Genomic DNA, 20,878 nt, shown 5'->3' with positions numbered 1-20,878 from the left:
TGTGAACGGTCGATGGTAAACTTCTAACGGCTTTTATTGACACCGAGGAATGGCCACACCTAACTCGTGGAAACAGCACTTACGTTATTTCTTAATGCCGACTCCTCTATTAGCCGGGCGTCTACGCCAGCTCAGGAGGTGAGAACGTTCTACGTAATGCGCCGGTTTAACAGTAGATCCACAATTTCAAACAACTCACTTTACCGGCTTCGTTCTAACGATAGAATTGAATAGAAGTAAAAATAGGTAATTATGTACTTCTGTAAATCTATTGGATCAAAACTATATGATATTACGAATTACCCCTGTACCGGTATTTGATAAAAGCGAACCAGGGGTATATTTTTGCTTATTTTAAATAGATATATTATGTAACGGGGCTAGTTGTTATTATCGTCACCATTATTATTATTATTATTCAACACACTAGGTCTCGCTCGTTTCCTGATAATATGGCCGACAATGATGGAAAGAAAAATTCCAACCGCCCGAACCTGGCTCACTCTGAACTTGGTTAGCTTTTTTTTTTTTTTTTTATCAGTTATGGCTATCTGCCAGTTACGTAAGGAAAGCCGATATGGTAATCGTTGTTTTTTTGGTAAATGTCATGTTGTTTCTGATTTCCAGGAGACGCTCTCTGTATTCTGACGTCGTTACAATGGCCGAGTCTAAACGCAAACGAGTAAGTAATCTAGTAAACGAGTAAGGGGTCTAGCGCGATTGAAACATCCGTCTGTGAAAGGCAAGTGATTGATGAGAAGTCTAGTCAGACTAAGTCGAGCTAACTCACAGTATCAGTATCAATGTCAGGAAGAATTGCACCGTTCTAGCGATATCCTTGAATGGATGTAAAATTAGCGCTTTATTTTGCTTGAGATTCTGATCGTCGGCTGCAATATGGCGTCGTTTGTCCGGCATAGTGTTCAAATAATTGCCCTAGAGTAAGCGATGCCCTCAAAGGCAGCGTGTACATTGGGCGGCTTACGCCGATTTTTCCGACCGAACCCGCTATCGCCGTCCTCCATCCGATTTCTCTATTTGGGGGCATCGTTCTGATTAAGCTTTTTCGATAAAGATCTACTAGCTTTCATATAGTTCCAAAACCGAACGTTGACATAATGGAGCAGAAAGTAGCTAATGTTAAGGAATCTTGGAAGGTAAACTTGGTAGTGCTGATTGACGGATTGATAATGTTTAAGTTAATTTGAAAGTCGTTGTTTGTCGACGGACGTTTTTTTTTGTTTGTACGTACCTACGTGATATAAAAAAATGATATTCAGCAATGCATTATCACCAAACGCATACGTAATGGCTCATTTTAGACATCATAGCTATTCCCTTTGTAGACACATGTATAGACAACGGATATTAGCGTTATTGGTCCTGGTATTTCTAACAGGCTACATGCCTGTTTTTGTCGGTATGTAGTACGTACGCAGTGAGTGTTTTTAATATCCACCAAAATTGACGTCCATACGCCCGTATACACACATAGGAATTTCTAGATTTGTGTCTATTTTAATCTGTTATCTATTAATGTGGAGGGTACGAAAACATATTGCTAGCCAAGCATAGTACCGAGTTGTCCAATGGGGTACTGATCCAGAAGGGCGATTTATCTCCAGTCTCCTTCGACGCTAGTTATCGTCAATATCAATCAGTCACATACAGATCCAGATAGGCTAGGTAACCCAGGCTGTCGAAACTGCCCCAACGGGCCGACAATCATCGACCAGATAGTTCTGATCGCAATAGACGACGGCGTTCACTGTTGTTCTTGTTTTTGCTGGCATTGACATTGATGGATACGGCTCGCTGTGTCCACTAATGTTGTCCTTCAGTAGCACATAGACACCACACAAGTATGTTAATGTATTATTAGCCATTAGGCCGATGTTGGTTCCAATCAATAGCTTTTTTCGGCTTCCCACGACCAATGCTACGCCAATACACCGATTTCTTCCTGGCGTCTCGCTTGGTTCCCCTTTACCCGCTGTGGAAATCTGTCTACGACCAAGCTATTGTAAGGTGGCTAGACTTGGCATCAAGCAGATAAGCACCATTGGCAATAGTGGTAAACTTCTAGTGAAGATATTTCGTACCGAATTTATTTATTGGCGAAGGGACGCGAAAAAGATCTTCACCAAAAAGATATCGTCTTAGTAGGAAGGACAAAATACGGAGATTTGTATGTAAAATATATCTTAATATAATCATATCTTGTAAAATGCTTACGATGTAGATATCATAAAATGATATCTACATCGTGAGTATTTTACGCGAAGAGCTGCTACTGTTGTTGACATAGACCTTAACTTCAGAAGGTGCTAATTAATGATACTTATCTGGCTGAAGAATCCGGTTGGCGTTGTTTTAGGCAATTCCATGGTCAATTTAGAACTTTTGATATTTTTTTGCCGAGGTAGTACAGCATCCTTTATCTGTCCCCAGCAATTTTACGAAATTTACAAATTTCCAACTCTGAGCTTTTCAAAAGCTTTTTATTTGGCTGACAAATCACTTCTTGCCGTTTTTCGTTAACGATGACGATCACAATACGCTTTATCCTAAATAAAATACTAAACTAACAATAATAATAAATTGGTGAAAATAAAAATGATGATGATAGCTGCTAAACCCCGTAAATACAAAGAGAAAGTACCTCTCACATTCATACATTGTAGCGCAATGAGACGAAAGCCTGAACGCTTACTTCGAAAATCTACATCTACACATAAGGAGCAATGCTCTAGTTTATTTTTTCATGCTCAGTTCCCTTATAACTATGCGAATTACCTCAGTGTATCACTGAATAGATGCCCACAGATGTATATAATAGAAAATCTAACAAACGCAAACGTTCAGCTGACAAAATTGCTCTAGCCATACAGGGAAATTTTGAAAATTCTGGCAACGTCCCTTCATTGACGCTCAAATGACTAGTATAGCACGTACCGGTTCGGTATAGTGTTAGCAACACGGCGCCAACGTATCCAAATGGACAGAAGGTTTAAGAAAGTGGATTTTCAATGAATCACGGACCCCCCAGATTGTTTCGAAGATCTGCCTTTCTAGGCCACCAGATCGTCTGTTTGCTATTACTGTGCATTTTATGTTTGAAACAACGGATTAAGGAAAACTTGTATAAATAACTATTTGCCATTTGCTGTTCGTGTTTTGCTTGCTACCTTGATGCCTCGCTATACAGGATCGTCTCTCCGCTTCGAAAGACGCATCGGATCATAGTTTGCCGTCATCCGCATATTGTGTCACGCTAGAAGTCTGAAGTTCTGACCAAATCAACAGGACTTCATACAAGTTTGCCGTATTCAAGAACAATCGAGCGATGATCGCCCTTGCATAAGGAAACAAGGGGATTCGGATAAATTTACAGATCAAGCGTGTCACACATCTATACCAGTCATACTTTTGCGAATGCTGCTAGACGAATGTCACGTATCCTTGATGGGTAGAATGGGCTTGCCTAGAAAAACATTGATCTATCTGATTTGTTTTTAAAGCATTGGTTTAAGAATTCCGCTTATGGTATGTTTTTTTTTTCTGTAAATAGCGGTTCCGGAGCACTATATCCCATTAGAAGCCATTATAGCATTATCCAATGTGGGTGAAAGCGCGCATCGTACCATGTAATTTATCTATTTAGTACCTGTAATCGTTATATTTTGCCCTTTTTTACTGGCGCTTTTTCGTCAAAAAACAAATTACTGATCGTTGTAAAATTCATTCTTGCACTCAACTGCCGTTTTTCTTTCTGCAAACAAACGTGTACCGGTAAATTAAACGGAATTTGGTCCTTTTAGCTTGACCTTGTCTTAGGTCCAGTCGTCACGCCCGTTTATCATAGAAAGTCACAGCAAGCCTTGTTGGTCAGTCTTCAGGATGGGACGATCCGTACACAATCTATTTCTTTCCCGGTTACCGTTTGATCTGATTTTACTTCTCCCTCTCTTTGTTAACTTGCATAATGACGTGTCTGTGTACATAGACAAGGTTGACGTAGTGCGTATATCTTCACGTGGCCGCGTCTCGAATGCCTGCCACTATACAATTGCCCATAGGAGTGGCGGTGTGGCACGTTGGTGAGTCCGCTACATTGCCCACCAGAGGCTACTGCTTTCAGGGATTTCTCGATCAATCAAAATTAGTAAAACGCCAGGTGAACAAGGTTGAAAACCGGCTCCAAACGGTCTACATCAGCGATTAACTTTTGTTTGTCTTCTTTTTTGGCTGCGTACTACAGCACAGCCGTGACTCCAGCCGGCGGCTGTCTGTGTTGTCCTGGTAGTTGCCGAATGCAGGAAAGGAATATGAGGGTATTATAGATACAGGCTCCGGCAGTGCCACTGTGCAGCTGGGTCATCAAACAAATGAATGAATCCGTGCGACCCAGCGAGATTATAAAAACGGTACACGGACCGTTTAACATAACAGATGGATCATGTTTTGTAGTTCAGCTGTTGTTTGATGTTTGCCCGTCCACTTTTCCATCTCGATCAACTCACAATGGATGTTAACAGTTAGCAGAGCTCTCCAGCTTCCCCAGAAAACCTGGCGACCCTGTAATCTTCAATAGATTGCTCCGCCGAAACGCCGTATGCCATATGACGGATATAACGCTGTCGATATATAACAACACTCCTGACTTGAAATCAAATGCGTGATACCTGGTGTTGATGGCACCCAGCAACTAGGTAAGTCCTGTAGAAGGCTACACATAGAAGGTTTCATGCTGTCACGCCTATGGCGATTGGTGTCGCCAACGCAACGCAATACCATGCAATGCATAAATCTTCAAGTGGTCCGCGAAGGCCGTGCCGATCGTAGATTACTGCAAACAGGACGCGTCAAAAACGCAAGCCAAGTAAATGAATACTTGCAAACGCTTGTCGTGATTCGATGACGTAGTGTTATCTTTTAAATGAGTGGAGTAGTTATTTCGAATCTTGAGTGTATCGGAAGGTTTGTTCTGCTGTGGACTTCCGGGATGTCTCCTTCCAGCAGCGGACTGTTTCGCAGGCATCATTCAGAGGTAATGGCGGCACGTATGGTGGGTAAAGAGAGTTAATTATTGTTGTGGTCGAAAACAAACAAATCGCTTCGACGTAACTAACATCCACGATGCTTTAGGGGCGTGCGTATTTTCCTTGGAATGGTCCTATTTTCCTGAGGACACTTCCGAATATGCTAACATCTTTACTCATGGCTGCTGAAGCAACGGGGTACACAGTTACGCTGCGTGAAAAAGATATTTCTGTATCTGATCTACATTAATGTTTCGAGTCTTATGTCTCACACTGTCACTGTCGAGCGCTGTTTCAGACGCCTCCCTTCTTCCAGGCGTGAACCGATCCGTATGTCTACGGCCGATTTCAAACCCAGATTACTCCTCACTCGGTGACGGCGGTAAGTCTAGTAGAGGCAAGTACATTACCACTGCGACATCTCACGAGGCACGCTTTTGATCTATCAATGATTCTACTGACCTACGATTCAGAACCAGTGGCGAAATACAAGTCGCCATATCAGTAAGGAGAGTTCTATTCCTTTGAGTTCAAGTACGTTTACATTATTTATGGGTGTTTATGTATGCAGGAAACTTCCACCATTAACTCACATACCTGCCGATAGGGCATTACTAAAAACCAGAACTTTAACTTCAAGTTCGTTTGCACCGTTTTTTGTTGTAAATGCTATTTAACTTCGGACTTACACAATGCAGACAGTCATTGAAGGAATGGCTGGTTGAGTTGTGTCGTCCAACAGGAGAATACTGTATGCGATCGAAGCAGGTCGACAATGAGGTCAACCTAGCAAAATCAGACAGCGAACTCAGAAGCGAACGACGCCTGTGATAATTCATAGTTTACTCGGATAGACAGAGTTCTCACGCATTCTTTACAGCTACGTTGAACTTCGTATTCGTAGACTAGAATGTTACGGAGCAAGTCAGTAAAAAAAGTTGAAGTTGAACTCGACTCATTCGGAAACTAGTCGGAGTTGAAGCTTTTGAAGTAGCCGGGACGCTCAGATACCGCCCCCATTGAATGGAGACGAGTGGAACACCAACAGCAATGCTTATAGCAACCGAGACTCTTTTTCAAATAAGAAAGGACTAGCAAAAGACTTTAGACCTCACAGAGAACCTCAGAGCTCAGCCACCCTTCGAGCTTTAGTTGCAATCGGCAAAACAGGGATCCAGATTATTTTGATCTTTTGTGTTCAGGCCGCCGCCTGATGGTTCACCTGCCACGGGAGAAGCGGTACAACTTTTGACAGAAACATTCTCAAGGTCACTCCTTGGTCGTTTGCGGTTGACGCCTAATCTAAAGCCCATCGTGGCCTGCTCTTGTTATTCAGTTTTTGGCTCTTATTGCCGGTCATTCATATCGGCAGTATTTTATACAGCTTAAGCCCATAAGGAAACTGAACGAGAAGATTCATGACCGAATGATCGAGACATTTCCATCGCCTTAATAAACTACTAGTATGATTCCAAGATGACCTTGTCACACGGGTGTAGCGCATTTTTTTTTGAACTTAGAATGTTTGTGCCTCTCAATCGACTATAGACTATAACCGAGGTTTCTGTGTGAATTACTTTCTATGTCTATACAAATTGTATAGCATGTATGGGTCTTTGTCGGGGCTTGAAGCAGCGGTCCACGTTTTCTTGCAACCAAAAGCATGGCGATCCGAGCCGCCGAGTCGACATCGCGCGCATTTCTATACATATATCGTACACAGATATGACTTACGTTATAGTAGTTTCGATCTGCCTGAAAGAACTCTAAGGCCCCAGCTGTTTTCTGTGTGTTAAAACATCAACAAAGACGTCATATTGCTGCATATAATGTCTATAACATAATAAAGAGATCATTGATCGAATGGTACATAACTGATCCAGTTAAAATAAAACTGACTCTCGTCTGCTTTTGCAGTAAAATATTTTGAAAAAATTTGTGTTACCCATACCTTTTTTAAACATTGACTTCCTATACCTATTGCTACGCCCAGCAACAGCTTCACCATAGAAATAAAATCAGTTCGTTCTGCCTTCCGCAACGTTTGAAATCTTTAATTCAATCAAAATACTGTTTCATTATCTGCATTGATAAATACCTATGTCGGTTTCATCATAGGCACTTTATGACGAAGTTTGTCTTTTACCCTATTATCACCTTGCCGACTCGGTGAGTAGCTTTCCAACCCTATATATAACATATGCTTTCTACAGATGGTAATCTCCAAAAGTACAAACGGGAGCAAAAACTCAATGCAGTGCTATCGGTGTTATGCACAGTTAGCGCTAGATCATACATAGGCCTTTTTCAGCTGAGTCGTGTCTCGTACGGTCACGTGTGCCCCAAACATCATATAGGCGAACATGTAGAGATGCACAGCATCATTGTCGTAATGATACATACTTCATCCGTACGACTGCCTACCTTGCTCCTAATCAGTCGTAAGCCTAGCTCGTTTTAGGCTTAACGTATTTTAAGCTTAACCTGTATTAAGCCTAACCTGTATTAGGCTTAATATGCTTTAGACATAATTCGCCTTCGAGTTAAGCTATTTTAACCCTAGCCTTCTTCTAATCTAGGCTTAAGCTTAACCTGTCTTAAGCCAACATTGACTTGCACCTAACCTATTCAGCGCTTAACCTGCCTGGCGCTGACATCTCACAACAATTAATACAAGGTTAGGTAGTGTTCGGCTCCAGCTCGGGCTTTGACACGAAAATTGCCCTGTTTTTAAGTAGAAGTGACCGAGGCAGCGGCTGACTTTACGAGTCATGGCTTTATTAATCTTTTTATAAACTTGCATTCGCCATAGCTCGTATTATGCATGTGGCCGGCTTCTCCATCTTTCATATTCTACCCATGTACCTAATATCTAACGATTTTGTTTTCGGTTCTGCTTGCCTCTAACGCTCATCGCTGATTCTGCCAGTAATCGCTCTGATATGACGGCCTCATCGCTAACGGCGGCCTAAGCATAATAATGGTAATAATGACCCTATCACGACTAGGACCAACTGTGTCAGCAATCTCCTGCTGTTTTGTTGCCATTAGTCCCTGCAGCAGCAGCAGCAGCAGCATTGGATGCTCTACCACGATGACGTACGTAAACTCTATAATAACGTAACTACACCAGTTGGCCGCTTCTTTCCCTTCTTCATTTCCTCCCGTGCGCGCTTTTCGCGTCGCTTGCCTCAATGTTGTCTCGCAAACTCGGCATCGATAGAATTTACGATGCATACTAACATCTAATGGTAGGCACGTAGTGTATATAAGGTAGTGTGGAATGATATAGATAACGCGAAATGACCAAAGAAAGAAAAGATCCATTAAAAAATGTTCAGTTTATTTGCGGCCGCAGCGGCGGCCTCATCCTGCAAATACTTGTCCGTACGAATCTTGTTGAGTCGGCTAGTTAGCTGGAGGAAGCTGCGCTTTTTTTATGAATAGTAGTAACAAGTCGAGGCTTTTGACGCTTCCTGTCTTTCTCCTTCCGCTTATCCGGCTCTATGACTCCTCCTGATAACAGTAACTTGTAGTGCGGACAAGTAAATAGACCGTTCCATGAAGAACCGTCTATCTGGTTTTCCAGCCGGAATGAACATTGTGGGTTCGAGTAGTTAAGAGTTGAGTAAAGGCGGCAGCATATCGCAAAGGTCCATCTCATGGTGCATTTGCTATTCAGCCGGGAGTGCGTCAGGGCGTGTGGTCAGCTTTGGAGAGCACGCAGGTATTGCGGTCGACGCCTATCGTAAGACTGTTTGATCGATAGGAAACACAGGTCAGAATAGGCCTATCTAAGTAGAGCTTAAATCGCTACCGTTTTCACTTGTGTGCATTGCCAGTTTGGCCTGCTTGACTCCTGCAGCGCTGTTGATCGACATCGTATCGGCCTAAATCGTTGTAACTATATTGTAATAATACCACGGGATGGTATCACTGGTTATGTTCATCAGTTTGTCATCCTTACAGAAAAATCGGCCTGTCGAACAGTTATGGAAGGTATCTTTTCCAGCTTTTTTTTTTTTGTTTTCTCTATCGCATCCTTTCAAGCTGCTAAAAACTAAGAGTAAATAAATGTTATCTCGTGTAACACATGATCTCACATTAAGATAATATTCGATAATGTTATATTCTACTAATGATAAAACAGCAAAATAGAAAATTTGTGATAACTTAAGGCGGAGGCAATATGCCCGGGTAGTAAATTACTGTAGATAAGACTTTTAGTCTTAATAGCCCAGTGCTAAACATCTTGCGTGTAATATATATATATATATATATATATATATATATATGAGAAATGACATGGCTTTCAATTTAGCTAGAAATCGGGCTTTTATTATAACAGTATCTGTACATTTACAGTGTCACGGCTATATTCTTCCGTGCGCCGTATCATAGTTCGGCGCTCCTATACTTCAGCTATGTTTTCTAATATAAATCACCTCAATGGGAACCATTACATGCGACGTTCCTCTTTACCGACTTTTCTTAGATAGCTTTGTTGTCATAATCATATTCAAGCGTTAACGCATAAACCAATATTTCTATTCACAACGTTTTACAGAACGCACACACGCAATTGTTACTTATTTGCTGGGGCAATGTATCGCTTTGTCGAGTTCGATTTGTTACCCTCTAGGTTTATGGATTAATAATCGCAAAGGACTCAGTTTCTTGGAAGACCAGGGAACACCGCAACAATGAAATCATCACAGCGTCCTGCTGAGCATTCGAGCGGTCGCTTACCATGATGAGACCCATATACTTCATAATTATGTACATATGTACATACAAGCGATTCGGGGTCACAATCAGCGAACACAATCTTATCAAAAAAAAAAAAGAAAAGAACGCTAACACATACCCGTTAATTTCCACCCGAACGCCCATATGTTGCCTACGTTGGAAAATGGGGTTATAGACTGCTGCACGAACGACAGGTTAAACGCTAAATGAACGACAGGCGCATCGTTACGGGCTCAGTGCGGGATCAGTAAATAGGGTCGGAGGTTTTTTGGCACCGATACAGACTTCCAGCCGGCCAGCGACCCCAATCGAAAACGATGTTGTAGACTTCCAGTCAAGCTAGAAGGGTGGAAGCGATACTATGGAAATGATGTGCGTCACAATCGTTCGACAGACGAAGCCGCTGAGAGGTCGGAGCCGTAACTGTGGATTGTTTTAAGGCCATGTATAACATGCTTAGGTAAAATGTATTGCAAATATTAAAGAAGTGTTCAAGATGGATCTTCTCAAAAAACTCTGATTAGGCCAAGATAGAACGCTTCGTCCTTAACATAGATACATGCAAGTAAAAAAAATTCGTACATATATATATAAAGCAAGAGAAGTGCTCGGGCAAAACCGTAGTCAGCCATTTGTCGGATATTGCCACTGACTACTTTAGACCAATCAATGGCTTTGCTGAAACACGTATATGTACATAGTAAGTCGTTTGGTCGGATCTGCACACAGGTTCGTTGTGCCCAACGTATTTCAATGCCAACATATAAGTTTTCTAACGCAACGGAATAGCAGGAAACTTACGGCTACGGCTGCTGTTATATAGATTCCCCTTTTTTTTCTAATTGTAATAAATCTCTCGTGGTGCTATACAGTGTATCACTGTTTATCCGGTCCCGGAACAATATCAGCTGTGCATAGTGAATCTAACAGGAAACAAATCGATCTAGCTATTAGATGTGCTATTGTCTGCCCAGTTTCTTTTCCACTTCCATCTATTCCTGTTATCTATCCCGTAGCCACATGTGCTTAATGAAACCAGCTGTGGACCAGTATGGGCCTGTACGGCAGTGCGGGCATCATGACATCAACATGTTAACGACTTGTCGATGTTATAAAAATCAAACGAACTATACCTAGTTTGAAATTGGTAGTTCCTAGCATGGTTATTGAATGATCAAGGCCCAAGCTTGGGAGTTAATGCTATTTTACGATGCACTATGTATGTTATGTACGAGTGTTTCGTCCTTGAAATTGCATGGTTGAACCAAGCGTTAGCGGAATCAGACAGGAGCCTTGCACTGTTCTCATATTGTGCGTTAAGCTCATTTTTACAGTATTATCACTCGCAGTAATAGTAAACGGTACGTGATATGATGACCAAATGGATCTATACCCTTGTGGCGTCGATTCGTTTTATTAGGATCACTTGCAGTCAGACCGCTAAATGATGCAAGCCATTTGTAAATCGGCTGGTCTTCGGTTTATTAGGAACATATGACAGAACTGCATAAACCAGGGTCTCGATAACTTCTACGCGACAAAGTCTCGTAGAACCGCGTTTTATCCGTAAGAACTTTTCCGTTTACAATGAGAACTTCGATCAAGTTCTTATTAAGGAAATGTTTTTTTTTGATATTTTTTACGTTTTAGGTAGTCCTTTACTTATACACTAGACCCCTCACGTGTACAAACACAAATACGAATCCCGACAGTTCCTCCCTCTAACTGCACGACTACTCCCGTCCACGTTCCTATGGACCAATACGTGTTGTAATAGTTGAATACGCAATTCAGATTGCACAAAGATTAGCAGCAGTAGCCTGCAGAAGAGAAATCAAGACGTACGGGCACTTCCCTACCGGTCCCGTTTCCTGGATAACAGGTGCTCTTCGAGCAGGCTGCTGCTCAATGCCGAAGCCGACATAGTAAGCAAACCAACCAACGGACTTCTCGATGGCCTACGCCCGTCTCTAATGCTGCAGTGCAGAGACATACATGCTTAGAGCTATAGCTACGGCGAAATAGAATAACTCCAAAGAGAGACGCGCAGGCCTGCTCTCCACGCCACAGGACAAACAACCTTGAATGGGCTCCGATTCTAGGGGCAGGTGAACCATACGATTCGCGCAGACAAAATTACATACTCTTACTACGACCAATACTACGTTCATTCATAAAGAGGTTTTATCCCGCTTGATCTCTCTTGTCGGCCCATTCTTTGCCTCTCATCCTAACAGCTACGCCGTTAGCTGTAGGGAGTACCACGGCTACCGCGAACTACTGCTGGGAGCTCCGGTTTAGTTCTCACTCAGCATACGCGGTTCGCTTTTCAATAGTGCCGGTCGTTTGCCTTTGGAGAGTTTCACTTTTTTTCATTCACCTGGTGCTAGCTAGAATCGAAGTAAGCGGCTATGTGTAAGGTGGCCAGGACAGGTCGCGGCCTTAACCCACCTCTGTGCTAGGCCCTGCTTCGACGACAAGCAGCAGGAGAAAACGAAAACGACGATCACTATGGTGCTCTCGTGCTATGACGGGCTGATCTGCGACCATTTCGCATCCTACTGGCTGCGGAGAAGCTAAGCTCGCTTTTGTGTCGCCGCTAACAGCCATTTTGGTGCTTTAGTGAAGTGCTACTTCTCGCCTAAATGGGGACTTTTCTATTGCTGTTAGTCACAGGGCAGGCAGACAGCCAGACACACACACACAAACATATGTATATATATGGAGAGACAAAAAGCACGTCGTGGTAATACTACTGCCGCACAATCCACGTTCATTGAGATTTTTGGCCGGGGCTCACATCCGGCCAAAATTCTCCCCGGTTTGTACTATAAGTGACGATACCTGTGAGAACAAGTAGGACGCGATTGGATATAGCAGGTTTCTCTCGTAGTGTTCCACCGTACGCTGCAGTAGTCCTTATAGCGCGGCTTCATTTGAAATTGCTCTGTGTGGACGTAAAACTGGCGAGAAAAAACAAAGAGAAAATTTAAGTTAGCACTTTGTATTTGCTTCTCGTCGATTCGTTTTTTTGTCGCTGAGTTTACCGATAAATATGTTAGATGTATATATGTGCTTTGATACTTTAAACGCATCTCTGCTATGGCTGATACATGTGCCTACTTACTCCAAATGTGCATGTATAGCAGGTACAAAAAAAAAGGTAGCTGTAAACGAGAAGCAATAATACAATAATCAATTTTGAACAACGATAACAACTCGAAAATATTGAACTTCTTGGCGAATTTGCCAAACATAATCTTATCTAAGCTCTTCCATTACCAATAAAATTTCCCAAAAACGTTTTTTTCGTTCCGCGTTTGGTACTTAGATAGCGTTGGGCATTATTACAGACGACTGCCACTTTGAACCAATACGAAACAAATAGAATCTTCTGTGTTCGTGCAGATTCAAACCTGGACCGCTTCTCACGTACCTCAAGGAACGTCGCCGACCGTGCTGCCACCTGTACAGCGAAAAAATTAATGTGTTGGGCCATAGCTAGCATACGTGTCTCTTACAAACATTAGCGAGTTGATGGTCGAGCGTGTACGCTCGCGTATGTTAGGAAACCGGCCTGTTCAGACTTGTATAGTGCCCACTTATTCGAGATCTCGTCCTTGCCAGGTTACCTCGTTCTTCGAGCGTTTGTATTCCTGTACACGTGCATATATACTTGTCGTGGTTGTTGTTTCGAGAACCGGTAGCAGACATCTTCCTTTTCTTGCTTGTTCCTCTCTAGCGATTTTTACATCTGTAGTTTTTGCAAACGACTTATTGCTGCTATCTATCATCGCTGCAGTATCCACGGAAGTATAAAGCTTTATCGCTGGTTGTGTATCAAACACCTGTCTGTGTTGTTGGTCAAACTCGAATGAGCTCGAGCGCTACCCACCCGTGGTTTTTCCTAAATGCCAGCAGCCAACTGAACTTTGATCCGTTCACTAGTTCGGCCTGTACACTTTGAACTCGGTAGAAAACTTCCTTTGAGGTCACCACACGTCATCTAGCATTAGGCCATACCAACCAGATGCGAGCTTTAGCTATTCTCTACGTTTTAGTCCCCTACCGTGTTACATTCATAATACTGGTCAGCGTCTCTGGCCTTACCTTTTGTGACCGCAAAACTGGTGTCTGCCCCTAATCTCTGCATGAATTCACGTGTCTCTTTTTACATACTTCACACTCTATGACAATTCGGCGCCTCACACATACATCAGGCAGGCGTTCCTGGCGGATGAATCGGATATAAATAAAGAAATAACCGCCGCTAACATTGGGCATAACGGCGAAAGGTTTGACTTGCACAAAAACAAACATTTGCATGATTTAGCCTACAACAGCAGATTCATGACCGTAGCTAGTTTTGTTACTGTGGCAGCAGCAGGAGCTTATCACGAGAGAGTTGTACTTATGCACTCATTCATGTTGAGATTTTTATTTAGTCCTCACCGATGCCTCAGCAGCCGCTCCCTTCAACTTGAGAACCTACCCTTTAGTTCACACTTCGGTGGTGTCAACATGATCAGCTTCATCATCTACCACATCAGAGTCAGAGTCACCATTATCGGATTCATCCTCATCACCATTGTAGTTGTCGTGTCCGGCGTGGCTTCTCGTTGTTCTTTCAAAGCAAATCTTGAGAGATGTCTCTGTATTACATTCGGCAATCCAGCAACGGGCGACTAGTAAGCGCCAGCAGAGAGACACTTCCTTTCTTTATTTCATTCGGTTTTGTAGCGCGACCACGATCTCGGTCTCTCGAAGAAGGGGGAGAAAGTGGGCTGGGGCCATGGGCGAAACCACCCTACACAGAAAATTTATGTGCGGGAAGTTGAATGAATGAACGTGACACCAAGTTCCCAGCATATGCGTTCCTCATCAGCGTTGTCATGAGAGGCAGAATATTGCGAGCTTTCTTGTCTTGCACGTTGCCACTGGGAACAGTCGTTAACGAGGTGGTGGCATGAGGCGGTCCGAGGTGTCGGCAAAAGAAAAAGTAGAAATAACAGCAGCAGGTGTCATTGTAGAGCGATATCAACGCGGATGATCCCGGGAATGATTTCTGTTGCTAGACTTCAATAGATGCTCCCAACTACTAGAGGGTAAAACAAGGGGGATTTGGCGGGTTTAGTAGTCCCGAATCAAATTAATGCTTCGAGCTTAACATCCGGTGTTTAAGTTGTTAGGTCTTGCTTCGGGCAGTAGGCATCGTTGGCCGCCGATAACGCATGTGCATGCCGAAAATTCGCCAGAAAGAAGCATCACTGAATGTAGCGGTCACGGCGACAGGGAAACGAGAGAGGTCAGCCGTTGTCCGGCGGTCACAGTGTTATGTAATGCACAATGGTGCGTCAAACCAAGTGGATTAAAAACCTCACCAAAAATGCTGCATTGGAAGTCTAAAGGTATTGCGATATTATGGAACCGCCAACAGACTCGCAGAACAATGGGCGTCAACAGGGGCAAGAAACTTGCTCGGCGCCTGCGTAACCGTCCATCTGGATGCTTACCGCTTTGAGCTTTACGTCTGATACGTATTGCTTGAGACCGCTGGCTGCCCTTTCCAGCAGCAACCCTATGTGTCTGCTTACCATTTCGACCCTATATGACTATTCACTATAGATCTCTAAGTTTAGGAGGCGACTTAGTCGCCCCCACAACATCACGGGGCCCACCTGCATGCCTGTGGGCGGTAAACCAGCTCTGACGCTAACGTTAACAGATTCGGTAACGATCTGTCGACGTGCGGATGGCGATATTTACCAGAAGGTAAGTACGCATCTAATGGTACAGATTCAGCTAATTCAGTCAGTCGCTATGACGAGCAACGGTATCAAAACATCGGATAGTTTAATAAAAATGTTATAAAGGTGAAGAAGTGCTGAGTATAGACACCGTTCGAGGGCTCAGACGGCGCAAGACACCAGGTGGAGTTCAAATTTTTCAAGCAGACAATACGTTGTCATTGTTTTCAATGTTTCAATTGTTTGGGACGGTTCAATAATAACATAAAACAAATATATCAAATAGTTATTTTATTGGCTTTTGGAAAATGAAGGCTTCTTATTTGTATGACAAGCTATTTTTTTTTTTTATTAATTGTTTTAACTGGGTCGATGCACAACCAGCCGAGAGAGCCAGCCTGCTGAGAACTGCTTATTGAAGCAGGGGGATCCGAAATCGGTCTTCACCCCAGATTAACAGATACGAATCGAATCCACCTTGCGATATCTTCAAACTTTTTTTAAGAGTGTGGCCATTATGGTAAACAAAATTAACGGGCAGTTCGTTATCATCCTGACCTATTCTAGTGATAAAAAGTCATATGCTAATGTATAGCAACCAGCAGACTTATTCAGGTTATATCTTTGTTTCACTGCTACTATAATTATATCTTAATATCTGTTTCGTTACCGGGAGATAGGGCATTTTCCGTAAATGGCTTTTTAATCTTCCGTAACCCCTAGACTAATGACAGATGCTGTACAATTACTGTGAGTGTTGGAAGTTACTATCTTGCCCGTTGATAACTTTACTTCACTAGTTTATAGCATTCGACTAACATCGCTAGTGGCGTCGTACTAATCTCGCGGCCGATAACAAACTTGACAAAAGAAACAGTTACAGTGGTGGCTTGTTTTTCCTCTGACATTTGTAATGCTACATATCGTACTTGTGAGGTAATTCCGCTTAGTGCTACCGTTTGGTGACCATCGGCATGTGAATGTCTAGCAGACGATATTGACATAGAGCAGCTCTGCTGAGATAATAAACTAGCCCGCGAGAGCACATATTAAAAGATAACACCAAAGCTATCTTTATCGTTCAGTATCATTATCAACAATCGGTTCCATGTAGCAAGGCGTACTTGTTTTCTAGACCCATCCAGCGGTTTCGTACGCTTTCCATGTCTGGTGATAAAGATGGACGCGCGATTTATTTAGATTATTGAAACCTGAGGTACCACCGTATAGCTTGAGTCAAAGCTCGAACACGGTTGGACTGCCACTTTACTACCATGGCAAATTATTAGTACGATTGACAAAAGTGATCGTCTAAAAATGTGTTGTCTCGGTTAGAATTTGACAGTACTAACCGTCCGTGAAAGATTCGGTTGCAGACTCAAACGTAACTCTTCCGGTAGGATCTTTTTACCGTCTAGGAGATCTGTGCTATTCGATTGTAATCAGGCTTTTTTTTTTCGAGGCTTCATAGATAGGCTCACAAGATGACTTATTTCGCTGTTGAGCATGTTTTTTATTTTCTGGCCGAGCCAGATTCTTACTCGAACATGCCAGTAAAGATTGGCTCAAATGTTGGGACCTTAAAACTGATGGCCAAGAAGCATGTGACGTCGTTCCGAGTCACGCACGTCAACCGACCTACGAAGCAATCTCCAGCGCGCCTTAATACTGCACGAAGTGACAGGTTCTCTTACACTCACTACGTTTTTGTCTTCGAGGTCGGAACGAGACAACCATTTGCTTTGCATCGCTGTTTAATAATAATCCGCCCGGACGCCCAACAAGCGCTTGAAGAACAGATACCTCCGTAAACCTAACGGAATCAGCGCCCTTTCTGCTTTGTCTGTAAAAAAGCATTCAATGAAAAACTATTGCCATTGGCATATACATCCTCACACAACGCAACATACGTTCAAATTGACGTCATCCATTTTCTAGTGAATTTATTTAGTAACTTGCCTGAACACAGCCGTTCGACGTCCTTATGGGAAGTGACAATAGTAATTGTAACGGCTGCAGCCGTAACGACCATGGCCTGCAAGAAAAATCATCTGACCGTTAGTATTGTTATGGCTGTTACTATAGCTCGGCTGTGGTTGCATCGTACCGTTGACGCTGCTCCTTTGACTGTTATCGTCGTGTGGGCGCTGTTGTTGTGACCTCTGATGTCAGCGCCTTCGAGAAATCATTATTTTACTGACCAACGATAGATTTGACCGTGATAATATGATCGTAATAAGCAAAAAAGAACGGAATAACCGACGACAAACATCACCGTACTATTACGGAACTATAGGATCAAAGAAGATCCTATTTGGCTGGAGAAAAGGGGCAAGCGTAACGAAAACGTTGTTCCATCATCTTCTAGTGAACGTATTTGCTTGATCCGCTTTTGAAGAGGCTCACTTTGCTGTGTTAGACACGTTTAACAACAATTTCTCGGCGGATCTTCGTTATTAAACTATGATCTTTAAAAACAACCGAGAACAGGTGTAACGTTCTCATAGTGTAGCAGCGCAAAATGGCCAAGGTAGTGCGCTATATAAAAATGTAAAATGAACCTAACGCTTAGACATGTGGAAAAGGCACATTTACACTTGTGAATTCCTACTCTAGCCGGTGTAAAGATGTGTGCGTGTTCGGTTCTCCTAATTCTCTACCATCTTAATGTACGACTCACTGTAGATTATAGTTTCAACAGTATTAACACCCGACTGCCAACATTCTAGCTCACGGCTAGAAAGTTCTGTAGCATTAGGGAAGATGACTCTGGCTCTGATCAAGCTGTTAACAATCGCCTATCTTCCAAATGCTTAATATACTATAGAACACGTGCAAATATCTGTAAGGCGCCTGTTCGAGGTAATGCTTGTCTCGGAGGAAACAATAGAACTGATGGTTGACACAAGTACCGATCATATGTATCCACTGGCTTCGATAGTTTCCGAGTTTGTCTTCTTCTATTCGATAAACAGTGTCCAGCTTTCGATCGACTACTTTACCTAAATAAGCTACTGTTATTATGTAATCAGGCTTACTGTGTGGTCAGGTGCAAACCCGCAACCACTGCGTCAGGTCTAGTACCCATATTAGACCCGACTAATGTTTAATGTACGAAATGGTTTGAAGTACAATCCTCATGTATAGCCTATTAGCAGATCACTTGCCATTAGCTAAATTGGATCGTGGAAATGTTTCATATAAACTGCACTATTCCTTCCATCTTTCGAAATTGTCGTAGTGAACTTGTCGTTCTGGAAAAGTACCGGTGTAATTTTCTAGTTTAACTTCCAAAACGAAGGAAATGTCTTCTAACGCTTCGATAAGTTCATAGTAACTACAGATGCTACTCCGAATGATTTTTCCTGTTGCTTTTTTTCGCTGGCCGATCTTCAGTGCTACTTCGAAACTCCACCCCCAACTTCCCGTTCCTGAATACCTTTGAACGCTTCTACGGAAAAGCTCATTTCGTCTTAACATTTCCATCGGCCCCTGTCGTATCCGAGCCAAAAGAGTACTGCAACAATGATACTTAATCTCTGCGATAGCAAAGTGGTAACATGTTTGCCCGCTATGGTTACGTATATGTGTTATGACACAGGTTGGATACCGTCCGCGGGGCGTTTTTTGCCGCTTCGAGAAGCAAACCATCTGAACAAGCGGTGCCTCCATAATACTCGTCGAGTCGTTTATTTACAAGTATCGCAATCAAGTTCGGATAGGAAAGTGCTATAGCTTTATGTAAAAGTTCTGCACTGTAATGTTATGTTAGCAAGATTATCGATGACATATATGTAGTAACGTCCTTGTATTTTGGCTCTGTTTCATTGGATCAAAGAGTATTCTGGTAATCTTTTATCAGTAATGATACCGAAAAAAACGCCTTTTCCAATGAAACTATTATACTTACCTTTACAAATTTGCTTTCTAACGTTCCAGTGTCTTGTGAAGGTTCCCTCCGAGCCCCGTCTAATTTATCCTCTAGCCAATCTAGAGAGCAATATCAATATATATATTGGGGTAAACGTTTTGTTACAGCTAGAAAAAAATCAGTTGAAACGTTGCGAAGTAACAATGCCAATAATAAGTTGAAGTTAAATTATATATAAACAAACTATCAGAAAACTCTTGCACTACCACGTATATACACATGCATCTAGAAATGAATGAGGGTCTCCCCAAATCCCGCGCACGAACACAGGTCTCACACAGGCACAACGACTAACTAGTACCTAATCCAGCAGCTATTGGCAAAGCTATAGATAATGCCCACTCTCGGGCTTTCTGACTTCTTGTCGTTTGGACTATTACTGGCTGAACCAGAGAACGAAAACGACCAGACGCAACAGTGACTATGTGTTACTTATAGTCATCACTGGTCGCAAAGATGATTGGCATCACCGAGCCCCAAGCCGAGCGACGGTACTCGCCCCTCGATTGGACCTGATTGCCACTGATAAGGAAGTCGTCATTTGGAAAAGAGATCTGAAATGACAACGACGACAATGGCCACCGTTAGACACCGAGAGCCAGTGATTGTCAGACGGGTGACAAAACTTGTCGCGGCCATCGATGGTAACACTACTGAGCAGCCACCGCTGGTCGGACCGAATGGCAGAAATAGAGTGCCAATGTCGACGCTCGCTTAGCCGCTAGCGTTCAAATAACGATGGAATAGGCGACGCAAAGAGAGAGTGAGGATTTATGAGGTGCACGAACCTATCCATAGCATACTAGCTATCGCACTTAACGCCTTTGGCCTACCGTGACGCGCGACGTGTGCTTACAATATCCATGCGATGCTACAGACTCCGATGAATGATTGCCTAAGAGACGCCAGCGAAAATGCACCCGATTCACTTAGCTCATCTAATCACGCCTTTAAACGTTTCTGTTATGCTTTCGATATTAGCTTTATTCTATTTAATTCAATTCGGTATGATGAAAGTAACTGTAAGAAACGTTTTTGGGTTTTACATCCCGCTGTCGAACGTTAGTTCAACTGGCTCGCTGGCCCGTTCTAGCACGAAATAAAGTTTGGATTCAGGTTTAGACTGCCACTTGTCTCCAATTCTAACAAACAGACACTGCGCCGTCACGAAAACATCGTGGAACGTGACTGACTGATCGTCACTTGTGGTTCGAAAAATTTGGTCCGGATAGGGTCCGGGTAGAGGGGGAGACAATGTAAGCCAGAACGTACAATACGTGATGCGTCAGAGAATAAACTTCGGTGATCTGGGGGAACGTTTACACCAGGTAATGCGCTTCAGTCAATAGTTGAACATTGCGAGGAGAAATTGGGAAAAGGGTTCAATGAGCATCGAGAAGCCTCGATTG

At 42.9% G+C, this 20,878-nt stretch overlaps 1 protein-coding gene and 2 long non-coding RNA genes across 7 annotated transcripts in view; 1 reads left to right on the top strand and 2 right to left on the bottom strand.

Moving 5' to 3' along the window:
- The window catches only part of LOC147757845 (uncharacterized), a 30,180-nt gene extending 16,838 nt beyond the window's left edge, over positions 1-13,342 (bottom strand). The window contains exons 1-2 of the long non-coding RNA XR_015322395.1: positions 13,228-13,342; positions 12,636-12,754 (exon numbers count right to left, since the gene is read on the bottom strand). This is a non-coding gene — a long non-coding RNA (uncharacterized LOC147757845). The remainder of the gene's footprint in view (positions 1-12,635; positions 12,755-13,227) is intronic.
- Positions 1-20,878, top strand: part of LOC111245950 (protein c-ets-1-A-like) — a 166,979-nt gene that overhangs the window by 21,347 nt on the left and 124,754 nt on the right. For 2 of the 4 annotated variants that reach the window (XM_086981803.1, XM_022794995.2), the window contains exon 2: positions 628-682. The exons of 1 other annotated variant lie outside the window; for it this stretch is intronic. In XM_086981803.1, the coding sequence (XP_086837929.1) occupies positions 659-682 (24 nt within the window). In that variant the 5' untranslated portion in view covers positions 628-658. Of the gene's footprint in view, positions 1-627; positions 683-8,108; positions 8,142-20,878 lie in introns of those variants that run through there. One more of the 4 variants, XM_022794996.2, reaches the window with a different exon arrangement.
- LOC111245952 (uncharacterized) lies at positions 8,384-19,933 on the bottom strand. Of its 2 annotated transcripts, none has more exons than XR_015322393.1 (4): positions 19,676-19,933; positions 19,449-19,528; positions 17,498-17,573; positions 8,384-17,381 (listed from the first exon to the last, which is right to left on the bottom strand). It is a non-coding gene; the product is annotated as an uncharacterized LOC111245952 (long non-coding RNA). The 2 variants fall into 2 exon arrangements; XR_015322394.1 differs by having other exon boundaries at positions 19,679-19,933.

The sequence above is a fragment of the Varroa destructor genome, unplaced genomic scaffold, assembly GCF_002443255.2.
Source record: "Varroa destructor unplaced genomic scaffold, Vdes_3.0 BEIS01000002.1, whole genome shotgun sequence".
Taxonomy (NCBI): Eukaryota; Metazoa; Arthropoda; class Arachnida; order Mesostigmata; family Varroidae; genus Varroa; species Varroa destructor.
Note: the sequence above shows the minus strand (reverse complement) of the source record. Positions and strands in the feature narration are given on the sequence as shown.